Genomic DNA, 20,382 nt, shown 5'->3' on the forward strand with positions numbered 1-20,382 from the left:
GAAAGGAGATAATTAATAGGAATTTTCGAATAACTGAAGCACAATCGTAATACAGAATTCTTCAGTAGATTAAGTCAATGCAGTGCAATATTGCAATACTAAATTTAAGCTTGATTAGTAAACATGGAGAGCTGATCAATGGATCAGAAAGATAATTTCATTGTGTGACATAGGAAGTCGCAAAGGGTTCCGCAGGCGTTCCTGTCGCTGAATTCTAATGAAGCAGCCCCAAAGGACAAAATTTTCGAGGTTCTAGGTGAAATAGTTTTTTTTTAATATAAATTCGAAACATTTTTCCCTTTGATATTTGAAACTATGGTGCTTTAGAAAAAAATAGTCGGCATTTTCAGGTTCGTTACAGCTAGAGCACAGAGGGGATGACACCGGACCAGGCTTGTTTAAGAAGAAATTAGGAGGTGGTACATAGCATCGTAATTTTGTTAAGGGGACGTCGAATTTACGCGTGGGATTCCAATTATTATACTATGCGAAGTGCAGGTGCGAAAAATCTGGATTCGGTATCGTAATCTTTGACGAGTCTTCAAGAAGAGAAAGTTTTCTTAACCTCACTGCTGTTACATAGGCAGTAAGAGGCATTACTGGCACAATCAGACCATCAAAGAATACTCGCGCAAGTGAGTCAGCCATCTCATTTATAAGTATACGCCACCGTGACCTGGCACCCATATCAATCGCACAAGACAAATGTTTGCTGGGATCAATGATTTAAATGTATCTAGTATCGTTGATGCCAACGACGACGATAAACCGCACCACCCCTTCGGCCAACCAGGGACAGCAGCGACATCGGACGAAACGCACAAAAGGCCCCATCAGTCACGTGCTCCCTTCAGTGGGCTCGGTGGCACCGTCAAGGACGCCATGAAAAACCACTTTCTTCTTCTTGTACAGGTTAGAAGGGACTATCTATTTTCTAAGTGTCACAAAAGTGATGTTCTTTGCTTTGTGGTGCTGCCGAGCCCTGAGTGCATTTTGTGTTGCGTTTATGAATCGTTCAGCATTGCTCGCTCACTGTTGTTGTTGCTTAGTGGTGATATAGAAGAAAATCCTGGCCCAAACACGCTCGACGAGATCCTAAAAGTGGTTACAGAAATTAAAACTTCGCAACGAACATTGGAAGAAGGATTGCAAGGAGTTCAATCCAGACTGGCAGAGATAGAAGGTACTCTAGCATCGATAAAACAGTACCTTCAAAAAGTGGAGCAGTGCGAGCAGTATGTCGCCACAATGAGTAAGGACATCAGGACTCTGAGCAAAAAAATAGATGACATGGAAAACAGAAGCCGCAGGAATAACGTTATTATTTACGGGTTGGAAGAAACACTGAATGAAAATAGTACCAATTTAGAACAAGCGGTAGTGAAAGGAGTGTTCAAAGACAAACTCGGGGTAGAAACAAGATCAGTCGAGCGTGTACATCGCATTGGAAAGAAAAGACCAAACAGTACAAGACCTGTAATTATAAGGTTTTACAACTCCACAGAAAAGATGACCATTCTGCGTAACTGCAAGAAGCTCAAAAATAGCTCGATATCTATATCGGAAGACTTCTCGGCCTCAGTACGTGAAGTGCGCAGTAAACTTTGGCAGTCTTCTAAAGCAGAGCGCGATGCGGGCGATAAGGTAACACTACTATACGATAAGCTCAAAGTGAACGATCAACTGTACCTATCGAATGATGAACAAAAATGCAGACTGCCTTTGAACAGTGTGCGTCACGGCGGCGCTGGGAAGTCCAAGGACCACAACGCATGACGAGTACGGGTTGTGAATTCACTATCGTTAATAAGTTTTAATGCAAGGAGTATTGTGAATAAAGTTGCAAAACTAGAAGATATACTGCTCATTCATTCTCCTGACGTTGTGTGCATAACCGAAACATGGCTACACGGCGATATTCATGATTCAGAAATAGTTCCTCCCTCCTATTCTCTTATACGCACCGACCGCGATAGTCGCGGCGGTGGAGTCGCTATCGCAGTGCGTAAGGGTTTATCGTTTCGTAAAGAGCAAGGCATTCCAGACCATGAAAGTGTGTGGTGCACTGTATATGCCCATGAATCGCCCGTGCTGATTGGTGGTATTTATAGGAAGCCAAACGCGTCTGACGAATACATCATAAAAATTCACGACTTCCTTCATGGCAAGTTGAAAGACCGTACTAAGTTAATTCTTGCCGGGGATTTTAATTTGCCCACTATTGACTGTAATACACTGACGGCTGGTAGTAGAGATGTTTCTAGTTCTGAGCTGCTTTTGAACATAGCATTTAGCTTTTCATTATCTCAGCTTGTCACAGAACCAACGCGCATTCAGGGGCATACGCTTTCAATACTAGACCTTGCATTTATCTCTAACCATTTAACAGCTGATGTCACACTAGAAGAGGGCATACCTGATCATAAACTTGTTCTTCTAACAATCACTATCGGTCACAGCGTACCAGTTCCTAAATCACGCGTAGCTGTTAAAAACTACAATAGAGCTGATGATGTCAGCATTATCGACTACCTCGAAGTAGCGTTAGAAACGTTTTCCATTGAAAATCACCATACAGTGAATAATCTGTGGCTTAAACTAAAAGATATAATAAAATATTGTGAGGAAACATTCGTACCCACGCGACTCAAACGTACAAAACGCAGAAACCCATGGATTACGCGTGGTGTGATCCAACTGAAAAGAAGGCTGCAAAGAATGCGAAAGAAGAAACGTAATCCTGACGATATCCGCCGACTTTCGGATGAGCTAAAGGCATCTATTAGGAACTCAAGAGACGTTTTTTTTTTTTTCAACGACATTAACAAGTTTCATGACACAACATCCACAAAAGTTTTGGCGCTATCTATCCAAACCCGCAGACCACGTTACTCAAATCGATACCAACGGGACTATTACGGATGAAGCTCTCACTATTGCCAACACGTTTAACAGGTACTTTCAGTCGGTTTTTACACGCACTTCTGCGTCTGCTCAAAACAAAACTGTGCTAGATTCTGCGTTATCAATGTCGGAACTAGTCATAACTCATGATGGAATACTTAACTTGTTGCTGCAGATTGACGTCAAGAAACGTTCAGGCCCTGACGATCTTTCAAATGCCTTTCTACGGCGCTACGCAGAACAAATAACTAACTCCCTTTCTACATGCAATTTTCGTATCATCGCTTCAAACAGCCACACTGCCGACGGACTGGCTTCGTGCCAGGGTCCTTCCTATTCATAAAGGGGGTAACAAATTACTTGTGACCAATTACAGGCCGATTTCACTGACTGGTTCTTGTTGCAAGCTAATGGAGCATATAGTCAACAAGGCAATCACCACTTACTTAGAAGATAACAACCTACTTTACTCCAAACAACACGGCTTTCGGAAAGGGCTCTCTACCATAACCCAACTTCTCGAAATAGCACATGACTTTGCTACCGTAATTAACTCAAGACTTCAATGTGACGCAATATTCATAGATTTCTCCAAAGCATTTGATAAGGTGCCCCATCAAAAACTAATTGACAAGCTGAAGATTATCGGGATTGAAACCAACATAGTACACTGGATAGCCGCCTACCTCTCAAACCGCAGTCAGCACGTCAAAGTAAACGACGCTGAATCTGAAGAGTTAGACGTTTACTCGGGGGTCCCACAAGGGTCTGTGCTAGGCCCGATTCTTTTCCTAATTTTCGTTAATGACATTCATTGTCATGTTGAACCTGACGTCACAGTTAGACTGTTTGCTGACGACTGTGTCATTTATACCACAGTACGAGCGATCGACGATCAGTTACGGCTTAGTACCTCCCTAACTAACATTTCAAGATGGTGTCAAGAATGGGGAATGGAAATAAACGCAGGAAAAACCTCGTATATGCATATAACCCGAAAGAGAGCACCCTTAAAATTTGCGTATCATTTAAATGGACTACACGTAGCAGAGGCCGCTTCGGTGAAATATTTAGGTGTTACCATCTAAAACACATTAAAATGGGATGTTCACATTAACCAGACGTGCACAAAAGCGTACAGACAGCTGGGATAGCTTCGCAGGAAACTCGCTCTAGCCCCTTCCAAAGTTAGACTAACAAGTTATAAATGCCTTGTACGACCAATCCTCGAATACGGCAGTGTAATCTGGAATCCGCATCAAACTTACCTTCTTAACCAGCTGGAGGGAATACAAAATAAAGCGCTCCGATTTGTGTATTATCAGTATTCTCGAGATGTCAACATAACCGCGCTCCGCAATAGGGCAAGCATTGAAACACTAGCGATCCGGCGACGCATAGCTGCATTAAAATTTCTTTATCTGCTTTATCATGACAACATTAACATCAACAAGCACGAGTACTTGAAACCACCATATCAGCGCTCCGCCAGAACAAACCACGACAAGAGTATCAGGCCTTTCATCTCCCGTTGCAATTCATTTAAGTATTCCTACTTTCCGTCAGTAATAGAAATATGGAATAACCTGCCACGTGATATAGTTTCTTCAGAATCTCTCGAATCATTCACTGCCAATCTTGAAAAGTTTTTGGATCAGTAAGTTGCAGCGTTGTAGAATAATGGCGCACCTTTTCATTGAATGTACGTTTTGACTTGTATGCCACTCGATGTTTCAATTCTCAGATCTGTGTCTAATATGCACTCTTCCCTGTAAGCCTGTGGTGTTTTTATTCTGTTTTACTTCTTGGTTCTTCGACTAGATGTACAGTTGTAATTTGTAATTGTTTAGAGTAGTCTGTACTGTTCATTCTTATCTTTTCCCGTGTTCATTTTTTAGTCTAATGTGAAGATGACAATCTGTATAATTTCTTCCCACTCCTGTATGAGCCTGTTAAGGCTTACAGTATAAATAAAATAAATAAATAAATAAAATAAAAAATGAAAACACAGATAACGAGTCAGTCACTATCACAGCTGTTGAATGAGTCGCCGGAAGTTCTCGAAGACCTAGTATAACAGCCGTTAATTCTGCTTCAAATATGGGTGTATAATCTGGGAGGCGTAATGAAAAAGAACAAAATTATGAGAGAGAAAAAAATACCCACACCTGCTTTCTCATCACTCATAGATGCATCTGTAGCAATTACAATACTAATTGGGACAGGTGTTCTTATAATAAGCCGATCAAATAGAGGGAAAATGTTTAGCATTCGTTGGAATGATATCATCAAGTTCTATTTGCACACGGCCGATTGATTTGTCTGAAAGTATGATCTCGAATATATCAACATTCAAAGCATACTGAAGTGTTTGGACAAACAGCACTTGAGGTTTATATACACGGGACCAATGCTCATTGAAAAAAAAAAAAGAATACCGGGCTCGGGAAAAAATACAAACTGCCACCTTCTTAAAGTGGATCCAGAAATTTTTAAATAAGTTTTAACTGTTAAAATACGAAATCTGCTAGCAAGAGTGGGTATCCAAGCTTCTTGATACAAAACATTGTTAGCTGTGAATTTTGGCACACGTAAAAAACTTCGAAGAGCTTCCGACTCTAAAAAAAAAATTGAATCGAGGGGTTTATTGTGTATGCTGGTCCGCCAGTGAATAGTACACATCCGAATTCAAGAGTCAGACGAACATACATGCGGTAAATAATGATCAGCGTATCTCTGCGAAGAGCGGAACGGAGGCGGTCAAGCCTACCTATCATCTCAAGAGTGCGCGTAGCCTTAATTTTAATATGTTCAATGTCATTACGCCAGCTCTGTTTTTATCGTACAATACACATAAATATTTAATACAGTCAACTTGGGGAATTATTTCTTGGCGGTACTGATTAGAAATATTAACTGGCACGTCCAAATGAAAAACTGTTATGGCACATTTAGTAACGTTCAGCTTCATATGAATATTTTGAATCCGGGTTTCCAAAGTGCCAAATATAACTGTAAAGTTGAATGTAGTAAATGAATATCACAGTCATGTGCGAAAAACACAATGTCATCTGCATATACATATACTTGTGCCTTATCACACAGCGATACTGAACTTAACAAAATGTTAAAAACTGGCGAGAAAACAGAGCCTTGAGGAACACGTCTAGTTTGGCTGTACTTGGACGTAGAAACACCTCGTTGGAAACTTTCTATCTTTTAAAAATTCACACATATAATTTGTATTATAATGCAGAAAGTTTAGTATTTTAGGGCATTGATACTTTTGAGCACCGTTACTGCCATCCTTTTTATTTTTCTTTTCCGAACGCTACCATCAAGTTGTAAAAAAATTCACCAAAATGGCGAAGCACGAATGCGATAGAAACAAATCATAAGGCTGGCAGCCAATTCTTTTAGATCAGATACCACGTCTCTACAAAACGCGGGTGTAATGGCGAGAACTATGGAAGCAGACGGTGCAGCGGCAGCGAGTCAGCATGCACCCCCCCCCCCCCCCCCGTGTCTCGCGTTTGTGTACAGCCAGCTGAATGCGCCGCCGCCACTGCTGGTGCTTTCGCTCGTGTCGTTTCTTCTGGCTCATCTCCAGAAACAACGTTTGAAAAGGTCCGAGATGTGTCTTTTCAATACTTTGCGTGAATAACAAAAATTCGGTACGAACTTTAGCTCTCAGAAAGCGGGCAAAATCGAATTGTCTCCAGAAACAACGTTTGAAAAGGTGCGAGATGTGTCTTTTCAATACTTTGCGTGAATAACAAAAATTCGGTACGAACTTTAGCTCTCAGAAAGCGGGCAAAATCGAATTGTCTCCAGAAACAACGTTTGAAAAGGTGCGAGATGTGTCTTTTCAATACTTTGCGTGAATAACAAAAATTCGGTACGAACTTTAGCTCTCAGAAAGCGGGCAAAATCGAATTGTCTCCAGAAACAACGTTTGAAAAGGTGCGAGATGTGTCTTTTCAATACTTTGCGTGAATAACAAAAATTCGGTACGAACTTTAGCTCTCAGAAAGCGGGCAAAATCGAATTGTCTCCAGAAACAACGTTTGAAAAGGTGCGAGATGTCTTTTCAATACTTTGCGTGAATAACTAAAATTCGGTACGAACTTTAGTTCTCAGAAAGCAGGCAAAACCGAATCAATTGTGAAGGTATCGACCGCAGCGGCGGCGGGATGGGGCAGAACGAATGTTAACATCTTCGACGCGCGCGGCCATGGTTTTCCGGCCAGTCTGGCGTTTTCGTTGCTTTTCGCTTCTCAAGATTGAATGCGCCATAAGAGAATACAGCCGCGCCAAAAAGAAATGCTCTTCTCGCAGTCTCTTCGTGCTGAGAGCGCAGCACGTAGACAGGTTGCCTGCCGTGATCGCACGCGCATAGCAATCGCGACCACGTCCTAAGGATATAAGTTCACAGCTGTTCCTGAAATGATCCCAGCCTTTACGAAACCGAAACTATAACCGTTTTGTCGATGCAACCAAAAATGCGATGTTTCAACCTCGTTTCCAGGCACGGCATTTGATGAATTTCGCGCTTTGCGACTATATTCTGGTGCTGAGCCGCAGTGCGGTGCTGATAGGAGAGTTCGGCGCGACAGGGGTGGTTCGGCGGAAGATGGCTCAAGGTAAGCAAGCAAGGTAAGCAAGTTCGGCGCACAATGGCAGACCTGTCCCACACCTAAGAAATTAAATTGTAAGGAGAAATAACAACTCAAGTTGTAGAGCGTTCTTGCATGTGTCGGCCACTTCCCAAGGTGCCGACCCTGTTGAAGAAACAAATGCGCGTCGGTATGTACTTTTTTCGTCCATATAATTAATAAATTCAACTATGATCAGTCCTACCTTGTTCCCGGCAATGTCAGGGTCCCTCGATGCCTGAACAGTGCACGAGGTCATCGCAGAACGATGATAAACAGTCAGCAACTTGCACATTTATGGCTAGGATATGCGACTGGTTTCGTGTTCGTGCTCAACACGACATAGCGGATCGAGCTTAGTGGAATGACTCTGTAAATATTGAATATCCTATATTTCAACAAACAAAGATACCAAAATTATGTAAAATGGGCCAAGCTCGTATACATCTGCAACTACAGCCTTAGAAATGTTTGGTAACAGCAGGCTGAAATACCCAAGCTACTACAGTATTCAACGAGGGATTTGGTGAAAAGATTTCAAAGGTCATATATAAATGTTGAAAGAATGTTCATGTTTCATATTCATTATTGTCATGATGAAGATAGTAAATTGATTACTCTGTAGCTTCTGTAGCCCTATAGTGTTAAGCAAAAACGCCTTCATTCTGTGCTAAATATAGCTCCGATAATCTCGTGAAGTCTCGGACTGCACGCACCTTGGCAATTCTACGCCTAAACAAAGGAACCTTACCCCTCTCACGTTTCTTGTATTTCAGGTTTTTTTTTTTTTCATTATTCAAGAGTATTATTTTTTTCAATATGTCCAATCAAATATAACGCTATTCGATTCGTTATTCGACTGTTCACACGCCCCTAGTCATATCAGACGCACCTCACAGAACTTAAAATATCATTTTTCATTTTTCTGTCTGAGTTTTTAGCTGAATATTTTTGGCGTTTTGCGTTATGAAGAAGTTTTTTCTAGAAAAGTTGGTCGCAATAAAAAATATGCGGCCTCATCTGAACCAGTGCCATGGTTTGACATTTCCCATGCTTGTTCTCAATTGAGCAGCGCGAGTTGCAGTTACTATGTAAATGTACACAGCGGTCAATATTTCCCACCACAGTCATGATGACACAGTTGAGACCTACTTGAGGTCAAAAATCTCTATAAGCAAAGGCTCCACTTCGTGCGGGTTTAGGTCCACCAGTATGCTGACTTGGTTCTCATTCAGCGTGCGCATGTCTTCGAGGTTGCGGATGAGTTGCAGGAACACTGAGCGGCTCTCACAGCCGGAGTAGCGGGTGTCTAGGTATCGTCGCAACAGGTAAAGGTATGTGTCCTGTTCAAACATGACCACATCTCGGTGCACCAGATTGGGCCTCTCCGGCGTGAACAGTGTGATGGCACTAAGCAGCAGCATTATGTTTTCGTCTAGTCTCCACTCAGGTCGGAATGCATTGATGAAGCGCTTGTGCTCCTCGTAAACGTTGCCCCTGGCTTCTTTTAGGATATCCACGCGAATGGACATGAGCCGTGGATCAGGTCCCTTCCAACAGTCGCGCTCAGCGTCATACGACATGACAGAACGCAACAGCATGAGCTCTGTGCTGCCTCCCTTGAGCAGCGCCACCTGGTCTTCCTGGCAGAGGCTCTTGAAGGCCGCAATACGCTTGGACATTTTGATGAGGCGCCGGATGGCATGGTCCGTCATGTTGATGACGTCGACCAGGCTTGGTTCAGGATCACAAGCCAGCGGTACCTTGAGGACCTGGTTGGCCGTGGCCAGCTCCTGGATACGGTGCGTTTCAGCTTCTGTCAGCACATCTGAGCCTGGCACTCTGTAAAACTGGCTACGTATGGCCCGGTCATGCACCGCCTGTGTTGAGCCGCACTGATCACGCCGGCGCCATGGCAACTGCGATGAGTCGGAACTGCTCGATTCCAAGTCTGAGCAGCATGAGTCAGGCTGGTCTGCTTTCAGGGGCTGGTCACTTGATGGCCCTGCATTGCTTGCTTGCTCGGATGAATACCGCGTCACCTTGATTGGGCCCTCATCGTCATCCTCAGACAGCTGTGCCCTTTGACGTGGATGCAATGCACGCTTTAGGCGGTTTTCTTCTATCTTGGCACGCTTCTCACGCTTCTCCGCTTCGCTCAAGATACATTCTTTTTTCATGCCGATCGCAAAACATTTCTGGAGGCGGCACCGCTGACAGAAGCGTCGTGTTCGTGTGTTCACCTCACAGTCATCTTTGAACAGGCAGCGAAATTCCTGAATGAAGATAAAAAGACACCAGCATAAGAATTAAAGCACTTATATAGGCAATGCTTTGTGAATGATTCATATCTTGCAACAATGAAAATGATTCATTTTGAGCCTTGAATTACAAATGTACAACAAAAATATAAAATATTCGCCGCAAAATGCAGGCACACGACTTTGCCAAGTTACTCGGTTTAATCTAACCACATGACCACACAACCTTTGTTTGTGCCTCTCCATAAAGTTCACCGTGGATATTTTGGGGATCCCTTGAGGTGATGACGATCCTTATTGAAGGGCAAACAAAATGGGGAGCTATGAAAACCTCGGGGGCCCCGTCGTGAAGAATGCCTTCCCACTATTCTGACACCAAAAGAATGGTGAAAGGCGAGTATAGGCAGCGGTACACTCGAAAGAGGGGATCCTAGACAGGCGTCGGTATTGCGAGTCGGGCCATGAAGGGCAGATTTGGAAAAGCTCGGGTGTCCCCTCTGGTATAAATGCTGTTGCCAGTTTAATGACGTGGGACATCATAAAACGTGAAATTGCTCTGAGGGCGAGTACCCGTTCAACTTTCACCTTGAAGCAGCAAAATTTTTCAATTGGAGCACTTTGAAGCAGCAATATTTTCTATTTTGGAGCACTTTGGAGCTGCAAAATTTTCCATATTAGAGCAATATGGAGTACCTAACTTCAAATCCTGGAGGATAGATTTGATTTGATATGTGGGGTTTAACGTCCCAAAACCACCATATGATTATGAGAGACGCCGTAGTGGAGGGCTCCGGAAATTTCGACCACCTGGGGTTCTTTAACGTGCACCCAAATCTGAGCACATGGGCCTACAACATTTCCGCCTCCATCGGAAATGCAGCCGCCGCAGCCAGGATTCGAACCCGCGACCTGCGGGTCAGCAGCCGAGTACCTTAGCCACTAGATCAAATCCTGGAGGAGAAGCAAGTTGAATTTACATTCAAGGAGATGAAAAAAAATATTCTGAGGCTCTTGTAAAGAGCTAGAAATATTTAGATTCATTGCAAATTTTATGAAGCCAATCATTTTAGAAGCACTCCCAATTTCAGTTGATGATGCAAGAATAATGGCACCATGCTGCTGAGCATTCTAGAAAAACTTGTTCAGTGATTATTTCTGTAGCAAATAAACAGAATACTGGTTGAATGAAGTTTTGCTTCATGAAATAACAGTATAACCTATGTATTTATCAGCAGATATGATCTATCAGCAGATAGAGACTCACACAGTCCCATGTGTATTTCCCTAAGATGACTACAAGAATAAAAAAAAAGTTTTTTTTTTTTTTCACAACTGATTAGACGGCTGGGTGTAATAACGTCATTCAGCTAGTCTCAGAAAGTCAACCTCCTCCGGCACTGATCTCTGTGCTGAAACTACACAATTAAACAAGCTCAACCTTCTTTTTGCAGCAATATTTTACTAGCTATGGCGTTCTGTCTATACCACAAAAACTCCCTATCGTGTCCTCTAGAAAGCATTGCATTAAAAAAAATCTCACAGGGTACCTAATGCATACGCCTAAGACAACACAAAGGCAAGATAAATTTTGTTTTTGATGGCATAGAAATTATATGGACAATCTCGACTGATTTTTGCCGTTGCCACGGGTGTAGCCAGAAATTTAAAAAATGGAGGGGGGGGGGGGTCACCTTGATCTGAAGGGGGTGGCAGGCAAAAGATCATTTTGCGCTATATATGCTGTGTCGAAAAAAAATCGGAGGTGGGGGGAAAGCACGTTCTCGATGTGACCCCCCCTGGCTACGCACTGGCCGTCATGTTTAGTGTAATGTCGCAATCGATAACATCCCCTAGCACATGGTGTTTTACACGCGGGTGAAAGCGCGCGAGCGGGGGCGACGAACGCGGCTAAAGCAGAGATAAGAAGAGCCGACCTATCTGCTTTGCACTGAGGGAGAATGCGATAACATCACCCCGCGTGCCAGGCCTCCCATCGGTTGTTAAGCAGAGACGAACGCGCCCGCCGCCCGTGTGAGAGGGCCAGGAAGGATCGAGCTAGAAACGCGAGGGGGGAGGGGGGGGCGTTGTTATAAACTTTGAGATTATAAGTGTAATCGCTGGTGCACGCGCTATTCACGACTGGTATACCCTTCTACCTTGTACTCTCAACGCGAACAAACTGTGAGAAAAGTGCTTCACTTTCCAGAGCGGCCGTACAAGGTTATGCATTGAGCCTTGACCGCAATTCGGTCACACCATCGTTTCGGAGGTCCATTCGTACATACCGTTTGTGCTAAAACGGATAGAATCACACTGGTCTAAAGCAGCGAAGCGCGCGCCTGTCGACACTGTTGTTGGCCGCGGCTTCTAGCTCACGTTAGCTACAAGCTTCGGTTGATGCTTACATTACAGTACAAGGGCCTAACACAGAGTACGACCATGTTTGGTAGCATTACGGCGTCTCTCTTTACAAATTTATTGAGAAAACGCTAGCCGGAGCGGTTGGCTGGGAGCTCTAGACAAGTCTGATTCCATCTGTACGCGCAACTACGTGCAAGAGATGTTTCGGGGACCTCTAGTCACCCAAGTCCCGGATATCGAACACCGCGCGTACAGTAAGTTTTTGCGAGTGCGCAGACGTCAAGCCTTATTATTTGGTATACCAATACAATTTTAGGTATCGCATTCATTGCTAAAAGCGTAAGTGATACCAACAAATTTTATCTTTTAGATCCGATATCGCATAACTCAAAAGAACGCTGCCTAAAGGGTCAATGACTACTCTGATGGCCGAAGCTTTCGTGCTGTCAGTTATCTAAACGTGAGGTAGATGTTAGTTCCCAGAAAGTTCACGAGCAGTCTCATTATGCCTCGAGATAGCGTCCGCCAGCCACTCCAAGCGACGCAGCAGCTTCCCCTCTCCCTTCAAGGGCCACTCACCAGGCCCCATACCAAATTTTAGTTAGACAGTGGAAGTTGTTGGATGTAGGACGAGGGACATTTTGCCACAAAATTTTTTTGAATCGGTTCATCACGAGCCGAAAAACAAGCTGTTTGAAACAGCGCGAAACGAGGATGGGAGGAGGCAAGCTCAAAACCCTTGCCGCTCGTCCGCGTAGCCTTCGCAAGCCAAATCTCTCCCCCACCTTCTCAGGCATCTGACCAAGAGGCCACATGTGCATGACGTGCCTAAACAAGTCTAAAAACCCCGAGCACGCGAGCGGCGTTGCTTTGTTGACCAGTGTTATTAGGGGCGAAGCTCCTTATAGCGGCACCCGTTCGTCCCCCCGTAGTATGTAACAAGTATAACATTTTGACCTCCAAGGTGGTGCCGGTGAGAGACTTCTTCTGTGCGTTGTTGAACAATAAAAAATAGTGCTCAATGTACATGTCAATGGCTGCTAATGGGGAATGAGAGACAGGAGCATTCGGCTTTTAGTTAACGCGCAAGCTGCGATCACCATTAGCAGCCATTGGCATGTACATTGAGCACTATCTGACAAGAAAGGGTTGCTACGTTATACTCGCTGGGTGTAACCTCCTTAGCTTTAGAAAGGTTTAGCGAGCGTTGAGCCGCAGTGCCATGAATACAATGAACTTGCATATACCATGAATGAACTCGAGGTGGTTAAAAATGGAAAATGGGAAGTAGATACGAAGCGCAAGCCGTAAGAAAGTAAAAGCTGAATTCTCCGCCTCTCATTTCCCAATAGCAGCCATTGGCATGTACATTGAGCACTATCTGACTAAAAAAGTTTGCTACGTCATACTCGCTGGGCGTAACCTCCTTGGTTTTCGAAAGGTTTAGCGAGCGTTCGGCCGCAGTGCCATGAATACAGTGAACTAGTATATACCATGAACTCGAGGTGGTTAAAGGTGGGAAGTGGACCCGAAGCGCAAGCCGTAAGAAAGTGTGCGTGTGCCACCTCCCGTTTAGTCCTTGGAATGTCCGCTGGATGGCGGTGCTTCTATATGGGGTTCTGTTCGGGCTGTCACGGTGGATGGACGTGTTTTTCGAGCGCTCCGGATCGACTGCGCAGATAAGTGTTTTTGCATGTTTTGAGCTTGTCTTTATAATTATAAGCAACTATTTTATGTTACGGCTTTTTCGGGGGCCAGTCACCAGGTATTTATTAGTTAGTGCGGGTGTGTGTGTTTGAATTTTGTTGTGGTTTTTTTTTCTTTTGCCACCCCGTGGGGGAGGTGCGCGTACATTGAACACGCAAATTTTTGTAGTAGAGCTTAGACTTTCTTTTTTTTTTCGTAGTACAGGGCTCGAGTTTAGTAATTATTGAGTATAGAGACAATTGGTGTCAGAAAGACATGGTTAAAAAGACTGTAAAGTGTTCAGGATGTGGAGTGGGTTTGAAAGTGGACCCAAGCGTAGAAGCAGATGGAGAAGAGGCTGACGCGAAGTGTAGGCAATGTGAGGTCGAGGAAAAAATGGAGAAAATGATGGTTGCCCAAAGTGAACTGCTGGTGAGAATCGATGAGCTCGAGACTGCGTTGGCGACAGAGCAAGAGAAAACGAGGGCAATGGGAGAAAGACTGAAGTTCACCGAGGAAGCACTAGCGAAGCTGAACAAAGAAGCGGCCTACGGAGAGAACAGTAGAGAACCGGCAACCAGAATGGTGGAGAAGGAAGGACAAGCAAGTTTGGAAAAAACAGGTTTAGCCGGTTCAACTGTCGCAAGGCCCAGCTTCAGCGAGGTAGTGGTGGGGCTGGGAGGGGACAAAGCAGCCGGCGTCACAGGTGCAAGTAGCCCCCAGGTGCAGGACGCTCCAGCTGAAAAGTCACAGCATGTGATAATCACCAGGACTCGAATTTAAATCGATGCACAGAAGCCATCAAAGAGAGGGTAAGAGGTGACAAGAGGGTTGCAGTAGGGGCGTTCCCAGGACGCAAGCTTGAAGCAGTCATGAGGCAAGCGAGCGCAAAACTCAAAACTACAGCTGATAGACGAAACCTCGTGATAATTTCAGGCGGTTTAAACGATGTCTTAAATGAAGATACAGCAGGACTAACAGCCACACTGGCGAAAGGCGTCGATGACATGCGCGCCACTTCTCCTAAGGTACAGGTAGTCATATGCACGATACCGGAGGTACCGGTGCGTGATAGCAACCTGCAAAGAGCGGTTGTCAACGCAAACCAAGAGATATGGCGGATGAGTCGAGAGAAAGGCTTTGAGGTGGTGGAAATAAACAGAGAGGTGCATAGGTGGGGTGGTTTTCAACGAGACAGAATTCACTTCGATGGGCGGCTAGGTCATGAGGTGGGTTGGCGACTTGCAGGACGCGCAGTAGCTTTTTTGGGGGGGGGGGCAAGCGAGCCCTTCGGGGTGCAGGATAGCTAGTAATGAGGAAAACAACCAGGGAGACCTTTCGACAGGTGTTATGGACAGATACGATTCCAAAGTGGCACCAATGTCTAAGATAGGTAGAGTACGGGCATAAATAGACGTAGCCACGAGCGCCGAGCTCATTGAGACATAGGGTATATTAACATGCAGGGTGGTAGGAACAGGCTGAAGTGGGAAGAAATAGAAGAACAGCTAAGGGAAGAGAGGCCGATGGTATACGGTTTTGTAGAAACACATCTCAGAGACATGGAACAACCTCCGAACAATCCGGACTACGCGTGGGAATATTGTAATAGAACAGAAGGCAGCAGAAAGGGGAGTGGTATTGGGGCATTCATTCATAAAAGTACAGACTGGCAAAGGGTCAAGGAGTGCAAGGAACATTTATGGCTAAAAGGGAAAGTGGCAGGTCAAATGACACTCCTTGGTTTCGTGTACTTGTGGACGGGAGCAAATGCCAGAGAGGAAAACCAGGCAATGGTGGAGTGTATATCAAAGGACATTCAGGAGTTAGGAAGAGAGTGCGAGATAATTATACTAGGAGACATGAATGCGCACATAGAAGATATAGATGGGTATACCGACCCGACAGGCAAAATGATCATGGATATGTGTGAAAGGCTTGATTTGATCATTTGCAACAGTACCGAGAAGTGTGAAGGGCAAATAACATGGGAGGTAGGGAGGCTGCGGTCGACGATAGATTATGCACTGATGTCATATAGGATGTATGATAAGCTCAGGGGAATGCACATAGATGAAGGTGGCTCCAGAAGTCTGGGTAGTGATCACAAACGTATCAAGCTAAGTTTTGGAAGAGCAGTGAAAGTGGGAAGGAGACAAGATGAGCAACTACAGGAAAATTTTTATTCAGAAAGGCAAATTGAAATAGCCACTAAACAAATTGAGAAAGTAATCACGGAGGATAATAAGACAGTGTGGACATACACGAATCTAATTAGACTCATTGAGCTAGCGCTTGCTAAGACGCGTAACAAGTCACCCCGGAAAAGAAGACACAAACCCAAAAGTTGGTGGGATGAGGAAGTTAAGAGAGCCATAGCAAAACGTCAGGAAGCCTCTAGGGAACACAGACATGCTAAGCAGCGGGATGAACTGACAGATGATGTTGAAAGAAAATGGGAAACCTTTATAAGCTGTAGAAGGGCTGCATCCCTTCTGATCAATGAGAAGATTAGAAGAAAGGGAGCTCAGTGGCTGACAGAAGTACATAAAAAAGATAGAAAGGCAGCTGCGAAATTTTGGAATCATCTAAACTCCCTAAAATGAGACGAGCCTTGAGCAGAGTTTTATAACTACAGCCCAAGGTGCCAGGGTAGAAGGGGACGAAGCTATTGAATATATAAAAACAAGGGTGACAGAAAAATTTCAACAAAGAAGTACTTTATGCACCACAATAGACAAGGACGAATCAAGTGGTGCAATGGCTCCATTTTCACAACGAGAGTGGGAAAGGGCTGAGAAAAGGGTTCCTAGTAGTACATCAACAGGCCCAGATGGCATTCCAATTAGGCTGATAAAGACATTAGGTCCGAAGTCTAAGCAGGCTTTGAGAGAGGCAGTGAGCAAAATAATAATCGATGGTGAAGTTCCCGATGGATGGAAACTTAGCAGGATGAGCATGATCTATAAAGGAAAGGGGGACAAAGCTGACATAAACAACTACCGTCCTATAACAGTGACATCAGTGGTCTACAGGCTGGCAATGCAGATTATAAAGGAAAGACTGCAGGCATGGATAGAAGGTGAGGGGGTGCTGGGAGAACTGCAGAATGGGTTTCGGAAACACAGGAGGTTGGAAGACAATCTGTTCTCACTGACGCAGTGCATCGAAATAGCAGAAAAGGAACACAGGCCCCTGTGGCTAGCATTCTTGGATATCAAGGGAGCGTACGATAGCGTGGTTCAAGAGGAATTGTGGGGAATACTGGACACACTAGGCGTGGAACATGTAGTCACTAATCTTTTAAAGGGTATCTATAAAGGTAACAAGGTAGTTATAAAGTGGGAAAAACAGGTATCCAAGCCTGCAGAGGTAAAACGGGGGCTTAGGCAGGGGTGCCCCCTGTCACCCTTATTATTCATGATGTACCTACAAGGATTAGAAGCAAAATTAGAGGGAAGTGGGCTGGGCTTCAACCTCTCTTTAGTCAAACAAGGAAAACTTATTGATCAGGCACTACCACCATTAATGTACACAGATGATATAGTGCTAATGGCCAACAACAAGCAAGATTTGCAGAGATTGATGGACATCTGCGGTAATGAGGGAGATAGGTTAAATTTTAGATTCAGTAAGGAAAAATCAGCAGTCATGATTTTCAATGACAACGAAGGTAGTGAGCTTAGGATACAGGAGGTCACGCTAGAGATAACAGATAAATACAAATATCTGGGCGAATGAATAAGCAATGGGACCGAGTACCTGAGGGAACACGAAATATACGTGACGACTAAAGCTAACAGAAATGCAGCAGTGATGAAAAATAGGGCACTGTGGAATTACAATAGGTATGATGTTGTGAGAGGAATATGGAAAGGGGTCATGGTTCCTGGCTGACGTTCGGCAATGCGGTCTTGTGCATGAGATCAGAAGTTCAAGCAAGATTAGAAATTAAGCAACCTGGAATAGGTAGGCTTGCTTTAGGAGCTCACGGGAATACACCAAATGAGGGAGTACAAGGTGATATGAGATGGACATCATTTGAGGGCAGGGAAGCTAGCAGCAAGATAAAATTTGAGAAGCGATTGAGAGAAATGAAGGAGGAGCGTTGGGCTAGGAAGGTTTTCAGCTACTTGTACATGAAGAATGTCGATACAAAATGGAGGAAGCGAACCAGGAAGTTGACTGGTAAATACTTAGAAAACAGCAGGTGGCTAAACCAAAAAGAACTATCGGTTAAGAAGAAAGTGAAGGAAACGGAGACTGACATGTGGAAAATGGGCATGATTAAGAAGTCCGCACTAGAGATCTATCGAACTTTTAAGCAGGAAATTGCCAAGGAAAGGATCTATGATAATACTCGGGGTAGTTCTCTACTGTTTTAGGCAAGAACGGGAGTACTGCGAACCAAGACATATCGGGCCAAATACGAAGGGGTAGACACAGTATGCAGTGCGTGCGGAGAGGAAGAAGAAACTGCCGAACACTTGATAATGTTCTGTAAAGGGCTTCACCCTATAGTTCAGGATGATGGCGCAGTGTTTTTCAAAGCACTGGGGTTTAGGGACCGGGAGGGCAAAATAGACTTTAAGCAAGTAGACTTAACTAGAAGGAGTTTATCTGATTGGTGGCTAAAGTCAAGGCACGAGTGAAAATTAAACCCTTCAGTGCAAAGTACGAATCCTCAAACTCACTTTTTAAGGAAAAAAAATAAATATAGTTTTGGGTTCATTAAGTATTACGGCTTGGTGGCGCTAGCCACCGCCCGATCTAAAGGGTACAGCCATATCCATCCATCCATCCATCCATTCAAATATATGATGAAAAGATGCGAGATGGTGGTACTCTGAGTGTTGAATAGATGGACGAACGGACACATAGACAGATGCATGGATGGACGCATGAACGGACGCAGGGGCGGCTGCATGAACGAACGCAGGGACGGACGCACGAACAGACGCATGCACGGACGTGCTGATGGACGCATGGACGGACGGAAGCAAGAACGAATGGACAGACGAATTCTTCGCCCCACTCTCTATCATTCACTCCGTGGATATGCTGCCATTTTTTTGTGGTCTTTTGCCTGTTTCTGCGGGATGGTTTGGAAGCTCCGGCTTAGACGCCGTAGAATAGATAAGCACAATGAGTGCGCGAACGCGTAGGAGCGTTGCAGGGCGGTCGCCTGCTCGATGCGCTGACCGCGGGTACACGAACGGATGCGAAACGCCGACACAGTAGCCCTGCATCTCGTTGCAATTCATGCCCCGCCGCAGTGGTCTATTGGCTAAGGTACTCGCCTGCTCGCGGGATCGAATCCCGGCTGCAGTGGCTGCATTTTCCGGTGGAGGCGGAGGTGTTGTAGGCCCTTGTGCTCAGATTCGGGTGCACGTTAAAGAACCCCAGGTGGTCCAAATTTCCAGAGCCCTCCACTACGGTGTCTCTCATAATCATATGGTGGTTTTGGGACATAAGCCCCACATATCAATCAATCAATCGTTGCAATTCACGGGACAAAAAATGAAAAAAAGACACTCACAATCTCCTATTGCATCTCATTATTTATCTAGAGCTTTATTAATCTCTTCAAGCAACAATTTACATAAACTACGCTTGCCGTGTTAAATAATTTTCGCCACGTCACGTGCCACTGTTTGCAACGTCAGAGCAGAGAAATTTGAGGTACAGCACGAAGCAGAACAAAGAAAGCAGAGACTCGTGGTTGAAGATATAAAGCGCTTGGAAAGTGAGCTTGAGATAGAGTACTTTCAATTCGAGTGGCTCAAGGCTCGAAATGAAAGAGAAGTAAGAAGTAGCAAAGCATCTAGCGGAGTAGAACGAAAGTCGCTATTCTACCGCATCGAGGAGAACATAGGCCTACTTTTGGTAAACTTCGAGCGCACATGGGAGAAGGCAGGTGTTACTACAGTCACTGCAATGCTTGTTGACCTTATTACAGTGTGAGGCTGCCGATCTAATTGCCCGCTTTATAAGAAAGAAAGCAGATGATTATGACCAGGATAAGTTGAGCCTGCTAAACTACAAATTGTAAGTAGAGGCATACAGGCGGAAGTTTCAAAACGACGTAAAGCAGAAAGACGAGTCGTATGCTGACTTAGCATACAAGCTAATGACTAATATTGGTGAATCGCTCAAAGAGATTAAGGCGTTCAAAGATTAAGAGAAAATGGCTGAAGGCTTCAGCCTCGGGCAGTCCTATCCTTATTTGCCCTTAGGCTCTGGTGTCAAAACAAGGAGGACATTACCACTGCTTCGAAAGCGTCGGAACTTGCTGAAAAGTTGGTCTGCCAACGTGCGTTTGATAGAACGAAGATTCACCAGTTTCAGCATAAGAGCGCAACTAGTGAACAATACGTCCAAGAGGACCAAGCGCCCGACGCTGAACCCTTGACGAAAGGGAAGGAGGAGAAAGAAGTCAATCTGGTTCAGGACCAGTACTAAGAGTGCTCTTAAAAGGAGGCAACAACTTGAGTGCTACAACTACCACAAGCAGG

General features: G+C 44.6%; 1 protein-coding gene across 7 annotated transcripts in view; it reads right to left on the reverse strand.

Annotated features, from left to right (window-relative positions):
* Positions 1-7,932: 7,932 nt before the first annotated feature.
* The window catches only part of Hr96 (Nuclear hormone receptor HR96), a 53,396-nt gene continuing 40,946 nt past the window's right edge, over positions 7,933-20,382 (reverse strand). For all 7 annotated transcript variants that reach the window (XM_037426548.2, XM_075881740.1, XM_075881738.1 and 4 more), the window contains one exon: positions 7,933-9,835. In XM_037426548.2, coding sequence (XP_037282445.1) covers positions 8,708-9,835 — 1,128 coding nt within the window. In that variant the 3' untranslated portion in view covers positions 7,933-8,707. The remainder of the gene's footprint in view (positions 9,836-20,382) is intronic.

Source organism: Rhipicephalus microplus, chromosome X (genome assembly GCF_043290135.1).
Source record: "Rhipicephalus microplus isolate Deutch F79 chromosome X, USDA_Rmic, whole genome shotgun sequence".
In the NCBI taxonomy this organism is placed as follows: Eukaryota; Metazoa; Arthropoda; class Arachnida; order Ixodida; family Ixodidae; genus Rhipicephalus; species Rhipicephalus microplus.